At 36.1% G+C, this 18298-nt stretch overlaps 1 protein-coding gene across 3 annotated transcripts in view; it reads right to left on the reverse strand.

Annotated features, from left to right (window-relative positions):
* The window catches only part of LOC306849710 (nuclear factor 1 C-type-like), a 104876-nt gene that overhangs the window by 15352 nt on the left and 71226 nt on the right, over positions 1-18298 (reverse strand). For all 3 annotated transcript variants that reach the window (XM_079384959.1, XM_079384958.1, XM_079384957.1), the window contains exons 3-6: positions 7840-7911; positions 6540-6614; positions 4477-4600; positions 2748-2872 (exon numbers count right to left, since the gene is read on the reverse strand). In XM_079384959.1, the coding sequence (XP_079241085.1) occupies positions 2748-2872; positions 4477-4600; positions 6540-6614; positions 7840-7911 (396 nt within the window). The remainder of the gene's footprint in view (positions 1-2747; positions 2873-4476; positions 4601-6539; positions 6615-7839; positions 7912-18298) is intronic.

Genomic DNA, 18298 nt, shown 5'->3' on the forward strand with positions numbered 1-18298 from the left:
AGCCTTCTTGTTGGGATCCTACAGTATGTTACCTTAAAATGCTCTCTTAATAGACAACTTACTAGCTTTTAGAGCAGAGCCTTCCAATGAACTCTAATTTTACAAATGATTAAAAGCACACTATGCAAGATCACTCAACGTCAAATATATTTCAGCACAAAACAATAAACTAACATCAACACTTCATGTGCATCTACGAACCACACATATCCTTTTATGCTCCCTCAAACTGAACTTTCCCTACACAGATTACTCATTGAAACTTCCCCTTATACAAGAGAGGTGGAATACAGTATGGTTTCTATATCTACTGCTTGCCCTACTTTGTGAAATTAGTAGAGCTGATTCAGCATAAAAATAGCTGTCTAAAATGGTTTTATAAGATTTAGAAGGGTTTTTACAATGGGTCGATGGCTGTCAAAATCCCTTACCTATTCATAGCATCAAAGGCAGTGATTCTTCACACCTATTTCATTCATTAGTTATGCTTTAGCATCAAAAGTGATTCTGATATGCACTGACACACTTGAGCTATTTTTCCAATGTATTTCTGCCATATAACTACATAAATCATAACGCCTCCAAAACAGAACCACAAATTTGCATTATGAGCATAGCAGGAAACCCGCCAACCCAGTTATTCTAGTTGAAAGTTCATGAAAATCCCAAGGAATCAAAAGTATAAAGGAGAAATCATTAAAATGGTAAGAATTCTATTTGCAGAGTAGACAACTGAAGGGTCAAAAGGTCAAACGGTTAAGTCTCTCTCAGTATGAGGATACAGCAAGCACTGAGTTTGCTCCAAGGTACAGTACAGTACAGTGCGCAGTGCTGCTTTCTGCAGACTTTCACAAAAACGAGAGTTCATGAATTAATTAGGATTTGGCACTACGTTAAGGAAATTCAAATCCGAGTCCAGTATAAGCTTGTGATTTTAGACTTCCTCTTCTGCAGTTGAAAACCTGATATGTTTGTCATTCATCTGAATGTGCGTCAAAAATAAGGGCCACGACTATGCTTACGGAGATGAAAAACTGCATGCACAATAGTCGACAAATCGATTAGTTCTACCTCTGTTCATTGTTTTGTATTTATGTCAACTAGATCATGTCAATTCAGTTCCACCTGTACACTACATAGTGACAGCAGGAAGAAGAAGATTCTTCTAAGAATGACATGCATTTATGCATCATTATGTTTGTATGGCAAAAATCCAAATATTTTAGAATATTTTATAACTGAAATACCACACCATGGACCAGTGTTATTATTATTAACAAAAACTAAACCTAAAACTATTAAAACAAAAAAAACTATTAAAAATATTTGATCTATTATCTATAAAAGTTTAAAAGTTAAAGATGAAATAAAATAGAATATAAGTATTAAATGAAAAACAAACTTTAAAAACACATTTAAACATCTTATAAACATGAAAAATAAAGTTCTAAAATTCCTAAAACTGAAATGTAAGCTAAATTAAAATATTTAAAAGGCACCGGCTATTTGCACTCAGTGTAAACAGCAATAGATGCTATTTACACTAAGTGCAAATAGCATGTTTTTTTTAGTGATGGATGCCATTTACACCAAGTGAAAATAGCAGCATTTTGTAACGATATGCTATTTACACTGAGTGCAAATAGCTATAGATTCTATTTACGCTGTTAAAATAGCAAGATTTTCTGCTATTTATACTACTTATTGCAAATAGTGGCAATTATCTGCACCTCAGTATTGTTGTACATTATACTTATATATATTAAACAATACACAATAATAACGTATTGAGCGCAAATTATAGTTAGAATTCAAATTATTAAATGCATGCCACCTTATTGGGACAATAAAGCCCTCCCTACACCTACCCTAAAACCTACCCGATACTCTTATTTACAACTTTTGGATTATTTCCTTCATTTTTATTTAAAATAAACGCCTTTCTGATGCAATATGAGATTTGAAAATGAAGAAAAAACATTCGGCAAAAGGCGGACTCGAACTCGGGTCAAAAAGCACGTGTTTTACCACCTGCAAAACTGAAACTGATGCTGAGTTGGCGTCTTTTTTTGTTGACTAACTCAATCATATGTTAGTGAGCGGAGTTAGTGTAAATAGCCTTTGCCAACAAGACGGGCTATTTGCACTTAGTGTAAATAGACACTCCGATATTTAAAACCACAAAAACTAATACAAATTAAAGCAAAAACAAAATTAAAAAGAACACTGAAAATGTCAAATTTAAAAAATGTACGTTGTAGTAATCTAAATTTACAGGTTTTAATAGATATTACAGTATATTAAAAATAAAATATATAAAAATATGTAAAATTATCATAATAAAAAATGTAATATTAAATATCTCCGAACCAACCTTACTTCATTAAGTTACATAGAACAAAGTAATTTTAAGGGTTAGATAACTTTTTACAGTGTAGTTTGACTAGATTACTACAGTAGTGTAAAAAGGAGTAGCTATTCAAGCCCTCATGCACAAAATAAACTTTATTATGGGTGGTGTGGTGTAGAGGTCAAGGATTGAGGGAACTGGTGCAATCACAGCAGTATAAGCCAACATTGTGCCTTATCCCAGGTTGCTACAGAGGGATTGTCCCTATAATAAGTTCATGGCCCAGTTCTAAAGTTATTGCCAAATAAATTCATGGAATACAGAAAACTTGATAAAATTTGCAACTCTGTATTTCTATGTTAAAATGTTGTCTTGTAAGATCAAACACAAGGCTCACCTCCTTCCATCTCCTCTTGCCAGTTGCGTGAACTGCTGGCAGGGGAGTTGGGAGAGGTGTAGTACTCGCCCCCTGGGCTGGTGTCTATATCGTCCTCCATGGATCCTGACTTGTGTCTCTTACTTCTGTGCGAGTAAAAAAGGAGAAGAAAAAAAATGAATGATGATTAATGATTTAGTTAAACCTTATTTCTCACACAGACAAACAAATACTCTCCCAAACTGTCTGGACGTGCCTTATGGGTGTTCCTTTGGTCCTGCTTTTCCCAGGCACCAGGCTACGATGAGCAGTTTGCCAACATTCACCTTTTGTTTTAGCTTTGCAGTGCGTTTAATGGAAAATAAGCGCATTAATCAGGACTGAGGCTTTGGCTAACCACAAAAGCAGATAAATCAAATAAACTGCCCTCAGCAGACCTGAGTGAGGGGCCATATTCTTTCACACTCACTCATCTTTCCCAGGTGTATGTAAAGATGTAGTTTTGTGATGTTTTTATTCAGCTTTGTGTATCGCCTGGGGTGGTTTTTGCTGTGATGCACACATGACAAATCTTATTGTCACAAAGGTGTACCGGTGTCTTGAGCTCGAAATGCCTCGGGCTCCCTCTGTCTAATTCAGCCAATATAGAAATAGTTAACAGCTAACATTTATCATGGCGAAATGGTGACAGGTGCATTTAAAACTCTCAAAGCCTTGTCTAACCAACCTGAAATCTCACATGCTCCATGCTCCCTGGTTCGGATAAATAGACCAAACATATTTTAGTTTTGAACCAATCAGCAACTGCTGCAGGCTGGTGCATTCATTGCAACACAAAGGACCACCAAACTCAAAAACAACAGCTGGCGTACAAACATCTACAGTGTAGCCGCCGTTGCTTCTGGTCTTGAGGTAATTGGGTTAGATGCCACAACAGCCTTTGTTGGAGCAGAAATAAAAGTTAAATCAAAGTCTGATACATTATGAAATAAAATATGCAAAAATGTACTTAACTAAAAGTAAAATAATTTCTAATCTTTCTTTATGTAAAATTAAGCTTTTTGAGAAATCTGCAAATCTGTACACTGTAGTGGAGCCCAAGCAAGATATATGTATTACTATATATATAGTAATACATTTAAATCTCTTTGTGAAAGTTGCCTTATCTTATTTTAAACAGTCTTGAAGTTGAATGGAAATTCCCACTTAAATACTCATTAAACAAATGGAGTTTATGTAGTGGACAGATATATTTTCAGTTGCAAAAACTACATTAAATACATAATACCTGAATAAAAGTTTTCTATATCTATCTTATAAATATAAACAGTTGCTTATGAAAAGGACTGTCATTTAAAAACAAGGGGTCAAAGGTCATTACTTATGGACATCATCAGAACAATTTGACAACAACTGTGGGCAATAGGGTAAAATCTGGTTTACTCCTTAATTAACATCAGATTGTATCACTGGACTGAATCAGAGGATGCTCATGACTTCATCAAAGCTGGACATGGATGGAGTCCTTATTTTAATTTGAGACAATTTAGCATTGCGATAAACAGATGCGGCTTGATTTCCGCAGCTTTTTTAAATTATTTTTTTAAACCACATACTGTGTACACGCACACGCACACACACACACGTTAGATCTCATCCCCAATCAAAACTAGCTCAAGGACATAGTGCCTTTGACAAAAGGATGTGTGCCTGCTGCAGGCAGATGTGTGGTGGAGACGTGTATACTGACCCGCTAGAGGAGGTGCTGGGAAGGGTTCTCCTCATTCCCACCCCTGAAGGGTTCAAATCATAAGCAAGATGACCCTGCAGCTCTCCGAGAGAGAAGTTCGGCGCCGTGCCCGTCACCACCGGTGCTGCACACACACACATACAAAGGTTATGATGAGCATAAAGCAGTTAAAGCAAACATTTGATGTAGAACTATTTTGTGCATTTATGTATATTTGAGTCGATCATATTTTTTATGTTTCAAGTGTCTTAAGCTCACCAAGGCTGCATGTATGTGTTTGATAAAAAATACAGTAAAACAATGTTCTGAAATTGTTACAATTTAAAATAAATGTTTTCTATTTGAATACATTTTAAAATGTAATTTATTCCTGTGATGGCAAAGCTCAATTTTCAGCATCATTACTCCAGTCTTTAGTGTCACATGATCCTTCAGAAATCATTCTAATATGCTGATTTGGTGCTCAAGAAACATTTCTTATCATTAATAATGTTGAAAACAGTCATGTTGCCTGATATTTTAGTACAACATTTTTTCAGTGTTCTTTGAAGAATCGAAAATTCAAAAGAACAGCATCATTTGAAAATGAAACCTTTTGTAAAGTTATCTCTTTGCGGTCACTTTTTATGAATTTAATGCATCCTAGCTGAATAAAAGTATTGACAATGTATTAACAATATTAAACAATTAACAGTATTAAACATGACTAAAAAAGTACTTTGGTATTGCCACGTTTTTTTTTTTTGGATATGGTCTCACAGCAATGCCATGTTTTTTGAACGTGTCATTCTAATGCCATAATATTCTTTGAAATAGCCTGGGGTATCATATAAACACTGTGGTAAATGAAAATAGTAATCATTCAGTACCATGGCATATATTAAAGTACCATTGTAGAGAATTAGCTTTTGATACCTTCACTGTACCAAGGCAATGCCTCATTACTTCTTGTTTGGGACAGTAAAAACTGTAGCAGACATTCTGATAAATCCCCAAGCAACTTCACACAGAGGAATATTTGGAGTTGAGCGGTGACTCACATGGTTAACATTGGTGATTGTTATCTAGTGTACAGTAAACTATCACAGTAAAGTGATTGTTATCTTGTGTACAGTAAACTGGAGTTTTATAGCACGACTTGTTAAATACTTGCATCATGTGGGTGTAATCTCACACATTCATGTTTAAGCCCACGCGAGGCTTATGAATCTGTGCCACTGCATGTCTGCTCTTACCTGAGCTGACCTCTTTCCTAATATCATTCCATTACTCTCTGTATGTGTGTGTGTGTGTGTGTGTGTTGGAATGCACAGTAATTGCTCGAGCTTAATAGACAGGCTGTATTGTGTGTGTTCAGTTATGTCTGAATGTGTTGTATGTAAATACAAAGTGGGAACAATGGGCTTGTTGTTTCAGCATGACTGACCTACAGTATATGAATACTTGCATCAAATATTGTGTAGGAGTTAAAAAAAAATAAAAACCTGATTTGAGCATGTTGAGCATGTAATGCTGATAAAACTCCATAATGCACATTAAGACATTTAATTAGTCTCCATTCGCAATCTATCAGTTTGTTTGTAACTTGTAAAACACTGTGATTGCACACAGGTGTGAGGAGTGATACACAGCGGTCTCGCTTATTTGACTCGCTTATAAGCCAACTGGGAAGAAGAAAAATTATTTCAGCTAAACACAATCAATTACTTTGGACAGACTGGCGGGATTCCATCCCTTCTAATGAGGAACTGTCAAAGCTGACATAAAACGGCTGTGAAATTGACGCTTGCATCTGCTATGTGGACACATGCTTTGTGGGAGGTGGGAAGGGACAGATGAGATAATAAGACAAGAAAATGATTCACTAAAATGGATCAGACTTCCAGAGATACTTTTAAAGGGACAGTTCACACAAAAAGGAAAATTCTGTCATTATTCACTCACGGCATTCTAAAAAAAATTCTAAAGCTGCATGACACTAAATTATGATAATTCAACCCAGATTTTATTTCTGGGTGAACTGTCTTTTTAAGTATCTTATACAAAATACAAAAGCATCTCACTTCTTGATACTTGCACCAGTTCTGTTACACTGAAGACGCCCGAAGTTACAAAGCTCTCTTGAAACTCTGGAGCATCTGTTAAACAAAAGAAAACATGGAATAAATGATGGAACTTTCCAACACAAGCATATCGCCAGCATCTCACGCACAACGAAATTCAATTTAGTTTTCACTCTGGATAAAAGCATCTACTAAATGAATGAACGTCAAGGTTTTACATAAGCAGAGTCTGTTCTGCCAGTGCACACAGGTTGGAGTGAATTATGGACAACAGGAAGTTTCAGATACAATGTTTTACTGTCTTTTGAATTCCCTTAATTTGAGGATTTGTCTGAAAATATTGATCTATGTGATTAATATAGAATTTTGTAAAGCAAAAAAAAAACATTTTATACAATGTTTCAAAAATTTGGGGACAGCAAGATGTGTTTGAAAGAAGCCTCTTATGCCAAGGCTGCATGTATTTAATCAAAAATACAGTAATATTGTGAAATATTACAATTTAAAATAACTGTTTTGTATTTTAATATTTAAAATGTATTTTCATAACTCCGGTCGTCAGTGTCACATGATCTTTCAGAAATCATTCTAATATGCTGATTATAAAGAAAAACAGCTTTAATTTGAAATGGAAATATTTTGTAATACTTTCCAAGTCATTTTTCAGCAATTCTTGTCTCTTTGCTTAATAAAAGTATTATTTTCTTTCAAATAAAAATCACAACTTAAACTTAAACAGTAATGTATATTATCATAATCACAACAACCACAAATTAATCACTATATAATATTATATATATTGTAACTCAAATAAAATTGACAAACCAATTTTAAACAGTAGTCAATGGATGCAGTAAAGTACCTCAGCCATACCATCAGTCTCATAATAATATTATGAGCATTATGAGCAGGACTGAATGTGTGAACAAAACCACTGTCCTGATCGTTACTATACTAGAGTATAACTAGAATTTCCCCAAAAACTGAGCTAGACTTTTATCTACACTTGATGCATAATAAATTGCTGGCCTTTTAGACTATCTCTGTTGAAACAGGGGAATGTGGGTAGGAGTGTGACATGAACTGGGCAGAGACAGAGAGAGAGATTCAGTGTGTGGGTATGGGTTTGAAGCCATGCATGTAGGTTGACTTGTGTAAACAGGATGTTTGTATAGTGCAGGATAGGACGCTTACAGGACTGCACCGCACTGTACGCTGCAGCACACAGTATATGCATGTGTACTGCAAGTATTCCTGTACATGTGGTTGTGTGAATGTGTGCGTACATGTGCTCTCTTACCCATGGTGGCTGCTCGACTGTCCTCCTGATCTGAACCAATGCCTGTGCGAGGACTACTGCTCTGTTCAGCCTCTGAGAAAGACAAAGAGAGACAGAGAGAGAGAGACATTAGTCCTCAACTCAGCAGTTTATCTTAACAGATATATAAAGACCTGGAAAGGGGCCTGGAGAATAGAGGTCAATATTCTGATTTTGTCCAACAATTCTGACACTATGGTGGATCAAACCTTAAATGTCACATTCATTGATCTTATGTTTTTATGCTTTGCAGTCTGAAACATTTAGTTTGGTGATGCACTGAACGAATTAGTGGGTATATAAATATAAGTGAAATAATTTTTATCTGAAAGTAACATGTTTACCAAGGCCTGTTTACCTCGAGGTAAATGTTGATATGTTGTACCAGGGCTCGCAAAATTTCTAAATCCCTGGTAGCCCTTCGGGCAGGTACTCTTCAGATTTTGGTAGCCCGAAAATTAATTTAACTAGCCCAAATAAAATAAAGACCATAAATGTCAATCAAAAACATTTTCAATACACAAATATCAATGAATATCAAGGAAAGAGTTTTATTTGACTATTTACAAGGTATTTGCAGAATTTTTAAAAATCTATTTAAGGCCATTTGAAAAATTATTTCTTATACATTTAACGTATTTAAAACTGTCTAAGGCCTTAAAAACTCTTCAGTTTAGTTGTATCAAATTTAAGGACCCGTGGGAGCAATGTTCCCTCAATTTGTTTTTCTTGCTGAGCAAAACTTTTCTCTATTTTGCGGACATTTCGGGCACCTGAGCAAAAACATTCTTTATACCAGACCTGCACAGCACGCACACAACAAAGTGTGTAACTTCTAACTTTAATGTGCTATTTATATTTGATTTGACCCTTGATGTAACTAAATGATGTACATTTTAGGTTACCAGAGAAAACTTTTTTACTGTACAATACACTGCAGTTCAAGTTTGGATCAATTTTTTTAAAGAAGTTTCTTATGCTCAGCAAGGCTGTATCTATTTGATAAAAAAAATACTGAATATTATTTCACAAAATAATATTGTGAAATATTATTGCAGTTTAAAATAAATGTTTTCTATTTTAATATACTTTAAAATGTAATTAATTCCTGTGAAGCAAAGTAGTATTTTCAGAGTCACATGATCCTTTTGAAGTCATTCTAATATGCTGATTTTTAATCAATGTTGGAAACAGTTGCACTGATTTTTTATTTTATTTATTTATTTTTATACTGTATTTTTTGGGACCTGTGATACTAAAAAAAAAAAAAAAAAAAAAGTTAAAAAGAACAGGGTTTAGTCAAAATAGAGATTTTGTTACAATATAAACTATTCATACATTTTTTTCTTTCTTTTTTAAAGATACTTTAAACATGTTTAAAGAAAGTTAAATAAACTTTATTCAGCAAGGATGTGTTAAATTGATAAAATTGATAGTAAAGACTTCTATTGTTAGAAAATATTTCTATTTTGAATAAATGCTGTTCTTTTAAACTTTTGATTAATCAAAGAATCAAAGAAAAAAGAAACACAGGTTCCAAATAAATATGAAGCAGCACAACAGTTTCAACACTGATAATAAATCAGCATATTAGAATGATTTCTGAAGGATCATGGGACACTGAAGACTGGAGTAATGATGATTTTAAATAATGGAATAAATGCTATTTTATAGTATAGGTATTAAAATAGGAAACCAATATTAGAAATTGCAATAATATTTCACTATATAACAGTTTTCTCTGTATTTTTGAAATGAATACAGCCTTGATGAGCAAGAGACTCAAAGTCAAAGACTCAAAAACAAGGTCAATTATTTATCAGGTTTATAATATAGCCCTAATATAATATATTATCAAAACAAACTATTTAAACTGATAGAATAGAATAGAATAGAATAGAATACAAACTGAAGCAAAACTTAAGCTGAGATCTGTAATTTAAATATATATAAAAACGTGAACACATGAATTCTTCTATAGCTGTCTAAACATCGTTATGAAGTACAGTTTGTACAATACTCTTGTGTGTGACTGAACATGTTTCAGAGTTTTGTTACCGTTCTTTGCCCATCCTCCGCTATTTCCAGCACTTACTCAAGCCACTCTTCTTTAATACATGAGGAAGTTTTATTTCACGTCATTGCGTATGCGTTGGCTCTCGTGTTGAGCGCACCGCAACCATTGAAGTATTCAGTTTCTACAGCGACTCATTTGGTGCATATCGTTCTCTTTCTATGAAACCTGTAAACCGCATTCACCGCTTCGAACTCTGTCGTGACATCAGCTCTATAGCGGTTTGCCCGAGCATTGCTATTCTTTCCCTTTTACTGCGGCATTCAATCAAATGGTTTCCCAACTAATTTTTGTGTGCGCGAGGCACATTATTTCTTCTGCGCGTGTGCGCGCGCACTCAGCTTAGAGGGAACATTGTGTGGGATCCCTGTATTTAAGGTAGCCCGTCGGGCAGGGCAGTGATACATAGTAGGTAGCCCGACTAGAAAACACAATAGCCCCGGGACGTCGGGCTAGCGATTTTGCGAGCCCTGTGTACGTTACTTTTTTTTTTTTTATGGGAAATAAACTGTAAATCTGAAAATAATAATAAAAAAAAAACTACAACAACCCCGTGTTATTTGAGTACTAATGTCTTGGAAATAGATACATATTCATACATTCATGCTTAAGTATTTTTTTAATAAAGAAAAATATAAATATTAAAAAAAAAAAAAAACATTTTTTTTCCACAAACAAAACAGAATATAGAAAAATAGAGAATAAAAAAAACTAAAAAAAAACTAAATAATATAAAATGTAAACAATTATATTTATAAATTATTATAAATATTTTTCTGTCGCATAAAAATATATGCTAAAATTTTGAGGTCTTTTTACAGGTAATAGAAAATCTTAGCAGGGCAAGTGAAAATCTGAATTACTGGAACAACTACGCCAGCAAAGTATGAATATTAAAAACATACAAATAATAAGCATTTGAATGATTACTCTGACTTTATACATGCTGCAGTTTTATAAATGGCAATCATAAGCAAATTGCAGCAGCGTTAGAACTTGAGTCCAAGAGTCTGAGTTTTACCCAAATATAAACGTATTTTCAATGAACAGAAACCTCTGACATGTTGGCGTGTGGTTGATCATGTCAGCGATAGCTTTGGTAATCCGACATAAGAACATGTTTCTGTATAAACAACAGAGAAAGCGAACACTCTGTATGTTTTATATAAATCACTCATAGGTTACTGATACAGCCATGTGCTCTGATACCCTGACGAGCTGAGGCTCGGCCAAATGGCTCATAAGCCTCGTAAATGAGAAACACACCGTATCAAAGTGCTGCAAAACCATTCAAATATTCTCTTTCTTTTCAACTTGTTTGGCAAGGCCGAGCATAATCTCGTTGAACCGTCTTCTCTGGCAGAGCACAGGGATTGTATTGCCAAAGTGTTAACTCGTTGAAGCAACACAATAATGACAAAACAACCTAATCCAACCATAAAACCTTCCCGTTTGTGTGCGTTCCAGCTCTTTGCCACACAGATGTGAGGGAAAACGCAGATAAACACATAAAATGAATTTGAGTCAAGCAGCAGCAGAGGATTTTCTGAATAGAGAATGAAAGAATAGAGGGGTTACCAAAAGGACTCTGGCAGGCGTTCAAAGAAAAGCCAGTAAAAAAGCTCAAGCTGGATAAATAAATAAGAGAGCTCCCTATCAGCTGGGCCGCACGCCACCTCCAGTTCAAAGCTGAGGAGAGTCCGATTGGCTACACACGTCTGAATGCAACGCTTCATTACGACTCTCACACTCTTTGTGGCCTCCAGGACTCAGAGGCCAACCGCAAACTACTGCTCAAGATGCATGAAAACACACACAAGCAGCGGCAACACAACTGCGACGCCAGAGCAAATTTCTTATATATATCTTTTATAACTAATACAATATAATGTCAAAGAGAATTTAAGTTTGCAACCTGTTTTTCTTCCATAATCTGACGTATTTCCAAGTATAACAGGATATTCAGCTAAACAAAATGTAAGGTAGGTTTTAGGGTTGTACCGATAGTCAATAGTATCATGTATCGACAGTAGTCAGGGATAACGCCTGTGGCTGATGCCTTTGACAATATCGAGACGATTATTATTATAATTAATATTATTTTCATCAGGCTAGTATTATTATCCAATTAATATCAGAGGTTATTTGTTCCACCATATTTCTTTTTACACGTCCCCCCCTCACGATTCTGTTGAGTTTATGAATGCAATGGCTAATCAGAGGCGTTCAGAGGAGTCATCGCTGAAACAGCGGAGTTTTGTTGTTTTTGCTGCGCGCTCGCTGACTGAATTCTCTCATCATAAACAATAAAGTGCAGATGTGCGTGCGAAGTATAAGAGATTTATTCATTATAGAGTGTAGACAGCTTCACTGATTATAACAGGAGTGAGGATGTTGTTTTATAATGTAAATGTTCTTTGCTCATTTTCTGTAGTTGCTGTTTGAAAAACCGAGGAATATCATGACATCCATATGCTACTTGACTAAAAAGATATCATTTGTAGTTAATAGATTACATTAACATTAGGCTGCTTTTAGCCTTACCCTGGAGTTGGTTCACTCTCCGGCTATAAAACTAAATAAAGTAAATAACTAAATAAATTAGCATGATAATATCCTGCGATCTCACAGGCTGACGATAGGACGATATGACTATGGCGCATATCGCCCAACACGAGTAGGTTTGGATCATTAAAAGTGGAGTTGTGAAGTAACAGATTAATGACCCAACAGCCTGAATGGCCTAAGTGATGTAACCAGACAGTCGTTTTTACCTTTGAAATAAAAGCTACCGCTGAATAAATCACAGCAAGACCAGGAATGTGCATTAGGAAAAAAAATATGGTCAATTTGGATTCAATGTTGACTATAACGTCACAACTAATCTTCAATCCGCCCACTTGGATAATGATGCCAGCCTAATTTTCCCCTGCCACAAAATATGAAATGTTTTCTTAAAATATATGTGCAAAGTGCAGCCTAATTATGTTGTTGTAAGTAAAATACACATGGTCTGGGGGGAAAAAAAAGAATTATAAACCTTACAAATCTTCAAAAGTTCAATGACTTTCCAAAGGAAGCAGTTGGACCCGGGCCATAATACTCAATGTTTTGATTATGAAAAATTGGAGAGGCCTTAAACAGTAGGAGACAGATGGATGCTGAGAGGTCTGAAGTCTGTTCCAGAGAAGACGAACAATGCTTAAAAGTGCTGCAAATTAAAAAATAAAAAATAACCCAAGAAAAAACATAAACATGTCTGTCATCGTTGCGATTCTTCGCAGGCCAGGATGATTAGTGCTGCCAGCTACACAGAGGGACACGCTCCGGTTCTCTCTCTCGGATTTTCTCCTCCACGACTGTCTTCAGAGTCCTGTATGCTCCTGCCAAAAGCTGCGGCGGTTTCTAGGCAGGCAGCCCTCAGACCGAATCTCTGGCAAGGAGAATCGGAGGGAAGGAAAAATAAAAGTGTCAGTTTGAGGGAGATATTGGCAACGAGCGCCTCTGACACATCTCAGTGTCCAAAAGGACCCGTGAAGCTGAAAACACCAAAACGTAAAACATAAATAAGAGAGGAATTGCTTCAACCGTGAGCTCCTCATTTCGTTTCCGACATAAGTCCAAGAAGAAAAAGTAGAAATGCAGATGGAAAATGATGCAATACTATGTGCTTGAACGACGGCCATTTTCTTTGTGGTGCATGGAGTAGTGTTTGCCATTTTGTAAGGCGATTTCTCAAAAAGTGACAGTAATGAAAAAACCAAACCTAATCCAATTGTAAAAATATTTTTCACACCAATCTAAGGGAAAACACAGGTAACACTCACAACGTAAATAAAAGAAGAATGGCAGTAGAAATGCAGATGGAAAATATGACGCAATAAAATGTGCTCGTACAACGTCCATTTTCTCTCAAGCTCGCCATTTTGTAAAGCACTCAAACTCTGAAACGCTTTGGTAGCTTTCCTTATTCGGACTACAACCTGTCGTGCGATCTGGATCTGGATGCGTAAGTCTAGTCAATTAGTAACCCGAGAAACATTCACTGACCTATCAAGAGGGCTGCTTCCTTCTCCTTCAACAGAACCATAATTTCTGCTTCGTGTAATATCTTTAGCATGCTGATGATTTAATGGCCCCTCGCTTCAGAACTTTTTGTCCTTGTATGTGTTTTCCATACTAAAACTGTCACTGCAGTAAAAGTGAGGTTGCTTCCAGTGAAAGTTGTTTCTATTTCTTTTCATGCAAGCTACATTTCAAGCCAGGAATCAGTCATCGACACAGCCATCTATGCTTTTTTTTCTTTTTGGCAGACATTTCATGAGCAGAGAGGATGTTTGCCGTTGGCAGCCATTTTAGATCGGTCTTTCTGCTTTCTCTCCCACTCTCTCACACTCACTCTATCCCTCCCTATTTTTCTCAAGCAAGAATAAAGTATAAGTAACCGTACTGAAGAGTGCCAGCCTGCCCATGTGCCAACTCGCTCCGTTCAGGGCAGAAGAGAGAGCGAGAGAGAGAGACAGACAGAGAGACAGAGGCAAATGGCCGCTGCTAAATGGTTGGCAGACTCTGAAGATTTAGAAAGTTGGAGTGGGCAGAGAAGGAAAGTCAGAGAGAAAGTTTGAGCTGTGGAAGTGACCTTACGTGAAAGACATTCCTGTGCACTGCCTCAGCCATTAGAGTGACTAACAGCTAAATAACAACATGAGGTATTATGCAGTTAGTCATGGCAGGAAGAGTGAGCGAACTTTCACTCTTGCAGACCCAGAAGAAAATAAACATAGTTTGCAGCTGAGCTCAGAATGTTCCTCTAGAAATCCTGCACATCGACACAAAGAACCTCAACACTTCCCAAATGCTCAAAACACGTCATCAGCCAGATAATTAGGGTCATCATGGGGTCTGCAAATTATTGTGTGATCTCACACTAACTTTTGTGGAAAAAAAACATGCTGTTAACTTTATATTTTGAAACTTTAAAATGTATGAAGTAAAATTAAAATGTAATAAAAATAGTAATGAAATAGTGTATACTGCCATTCAAAAGAGATTAATACTTTTATTTATCAAGGACACATTTATAATGTTACAATGTAAAAACAAAAATTGTTGTTTTGAACATTCTGAAGTATAAATAGAATGTATCAATGTATCAAAATATAGAAATGTTTCTCAAGCAGCAAATTTCTGAAGGATCATGCAACACTGGAGTAATGGCTGCTGAAAATTCCGCTTTGCCATCACTGAATTAAATTGCATTTTAAAAATATTCTAACTGAAACCTGCTCTTTTAAATGGAAATAATATTTTACAATATTACTGTATTTTTTTATCAAATAAATGTAGCCTTGGTGAGCATAAAAGTCTTGTAGTCTATAAAATATGTATAAATATCTGTACATCAACTACAATTATTTTAATAGCTTGAAATGTAAGCAGCATATCCATTTACATAAAGTTATTATTTGTAGACATAAAAAGCAACTGCTACATCTATTGTGGTTGAAGAGTGAAGACCCTAAATAATATGAAATATTTAAAAACACAATAAAAGGACAGAAAAACAAACAAAGACATACCAAGTATATCAGAGAAATACATACAGGTGCATCTCAATAAATTAGAATGTCGTGGAAAAGTTCATTTATTTCAGTAATTCAACTCAAATTGTGAAACTCGTGTATTAAATAAATTCAATGCACACAGACTGAAGTACAAATCTCAACAAATTAGAATACTTCATAAGACCAATAATAAAAAAACATTTTTAGTGAATTGTTGGCCTTCTGGAAAGTATGTTCATTTACTGTATATGTACTCAATACTTGGTAGGGGCTCCTTCTGCTTTAATTACTGCCTCAATTCGGCGTGGCATGGAGTTGATCAGTTTGTGGCACTGCTCAGGTGTAATGGAAGCCCAGGTTGCTTTGATAGCGGCCTTCAGGTCATCTGCATTGTTGGGTCTGGTGTCTCTCATCTTCCTCTTGACAGTATCCCATAGATTCTCTATGGGGTTCAGGTTAGGCGAGTTTGCTGGCCAATCAATCACAGTAACACCATGGTCATTGAACCAGCTTTTGGTACCTTTGGCAGTGTGGGCAGGTGCCAAGTCCTGCTGGAAAATGAAATCAGCATCTCTATAAAGCTTGTCAGCAGAAGGAAGCATGAAGTGCTCTAAAATTTCCTGGTACATGGCTGTGTTGACTGTGGACTTGAGAAAACACAGTGGACCAACACCAGCAGATGACATGGCAGCCCAAATCATCACTGACTGTGGAAACTTCACACAGGACTTCAAGCAACGTTGTTTATGTGCCTCTCCACTCTTCCTCCAGACTCTGGGACCTTGATTTCCAAATGAAATGCAAAATTTACTTTCATCTGAAAAGAGGACTTTGGACCACTGAGCAACAGTCCAGTTCTTTTTCTCCACGGCCCAGGTAAGACGCTTCTGATGTTGTCTCTGGTTCAGAAGTGGCTTGGTAGCCCTTTTCGTGAAGACGTCTGAGCGTGGTGACTCTTGATGCACTGACTCCAGCTTCAGTCCACTCCTTGTGAAGCTCTCCCAAGTGTTTGAATCAGCTTTGCTTGACAGTATTCTCAAGCTTGCGGTCATCTCTGTTGCTTGTGCACCTTTTCCTACCCAATTTCTTCCTTCCAGTCAACTTTGCATTTAATATGCTTTGATACAGCACTCTGTGAACAGCCACACCTTTCAGTAATGACCCTCTGTGACTTACCCTCTTTGTGGAGGGCGTCAATGTTCGTCTTCTGGATCATTGCCAAGTCAGCAGTCTTCTCCATTATTGTGGTTTCAAAGAACAAGAGATATCTGAAATTTATACTGTAGGGATGGTCATTAATACATTTGAAAGACTCTTGTTTATTTCAATTAATCAGTTTGCAGAAATGTTCAGCTGGCTCCTCTGCAGGTATAATTCTGTCACTTTAATTGAGATCCTTATTGATTGTCAGTCAGATAAATACTGCACTGATTGCAAAATAAATAAAACCATGTGATAGGTATATATTTACAAAGAAACTGACCCCTTAAATAGCTTTAATATTTTTCCTCATTAACATGTAGTGTGGCTAACTACTTTTCCAAAAGGGCAGCTTGACTGTATTTTCACCACATTAAATAAACAACAGCGCATCGCAGTGTTTATATAAGTGTGTTGATTCAGCCTGTAATGTTTCATTTTCAGCAGTATCTGAGCCGATCGAAGGAGACAACCTTTGTCATACCACACCCCAGCGTTCTCCATCACTGAGAGGAAGAGGTGCTATTTCCCTCAGTGCAGAGCCAATGAGACAGATGGATCGAAGGGCATTCAGTCTGCCGAAATACTGAAACAATTATGAGCTGTTCCTTTACACTGCAACTTTGGAATTTAGTATGAAACATAGAGCCGTTCTGCCACAAGCAGCCTTATGAATCTTGTATAAACCACACACCATCCTGGAACACTTTCATTGTGGCACTTGCTAAGGCGAGCAAAATATTGAACTTATTGATGAGAGATGTACTATAACTTTTCTAAGTGATCAAACGGCAAAAGAAATCCTGTGGATTTATAGGATGAAATTGAGCCATATATAGGGATGAAAATATCAGAGACCAGTTCAAGGGCTCTTTCAGCTCTGGGCCGATAAGGAATCATTTAGAAGACCACAGCAATCAGCCCTAGGACCCAAGTAACCAAACAGCAACATGCTAAAAAACACACCGTAGTGTTGGACCACTCAAATTTTCTTAAAACAAACAAAAAAAAAAAAAATTGTGCATTTTATCCATTTAAAAAACAGATAAACAAAATGTAGCCATGCTGCAAATTCTGGGCTCTCAAACTTAAGGAAATCAATGAACGAACCAATGCCAAAAATCTTGTACTGATTAGAAGTGAGTGCTCAGACCAAATAGAGTTTAGATTCACTCCAGGCTTTTGTAAAGCATAACACACCACAACATAACAACAATACAAAACAACGCAACAATGATTTTCAAATTCTCTGCAATAAAGATTAGTTAATCATTATTTTAATGGACAATATTTAAAACTATACTATTTTGCACAGAAAATAGAAATAACACACACACACACACACATTGATAAAGATTACATTTTACAGTGTTATTACAGCAGTAATTCACCACTGGCAAGATTTCCTTTTAATAAAACTTGGCTGTATTTGCAGCAGATTTTTTTTTTAAATAGGTGCTAAATGACAAGACAAAACAGAGGAAAAAAAATCTATGGCGTTTCTTTTTGCCAAAGAGGAAACTTCAATACCCATAATGCACTGGGCTAAACTGAACTGTTTGTGAAAAGAGATACAAAAATGTTTTATGTCGTCTGGCAGACT

Source organism: Barbus barbus, assembly GCF_936440315.1.
Source record: "Barbus barbus genome assembly, chromosome: 29".
NCBI lineage: Eukaryota > Metazoa > Chordata > Actinopteri > Cypriniformes > Cyprinidae > Barbus > Barbus barbus.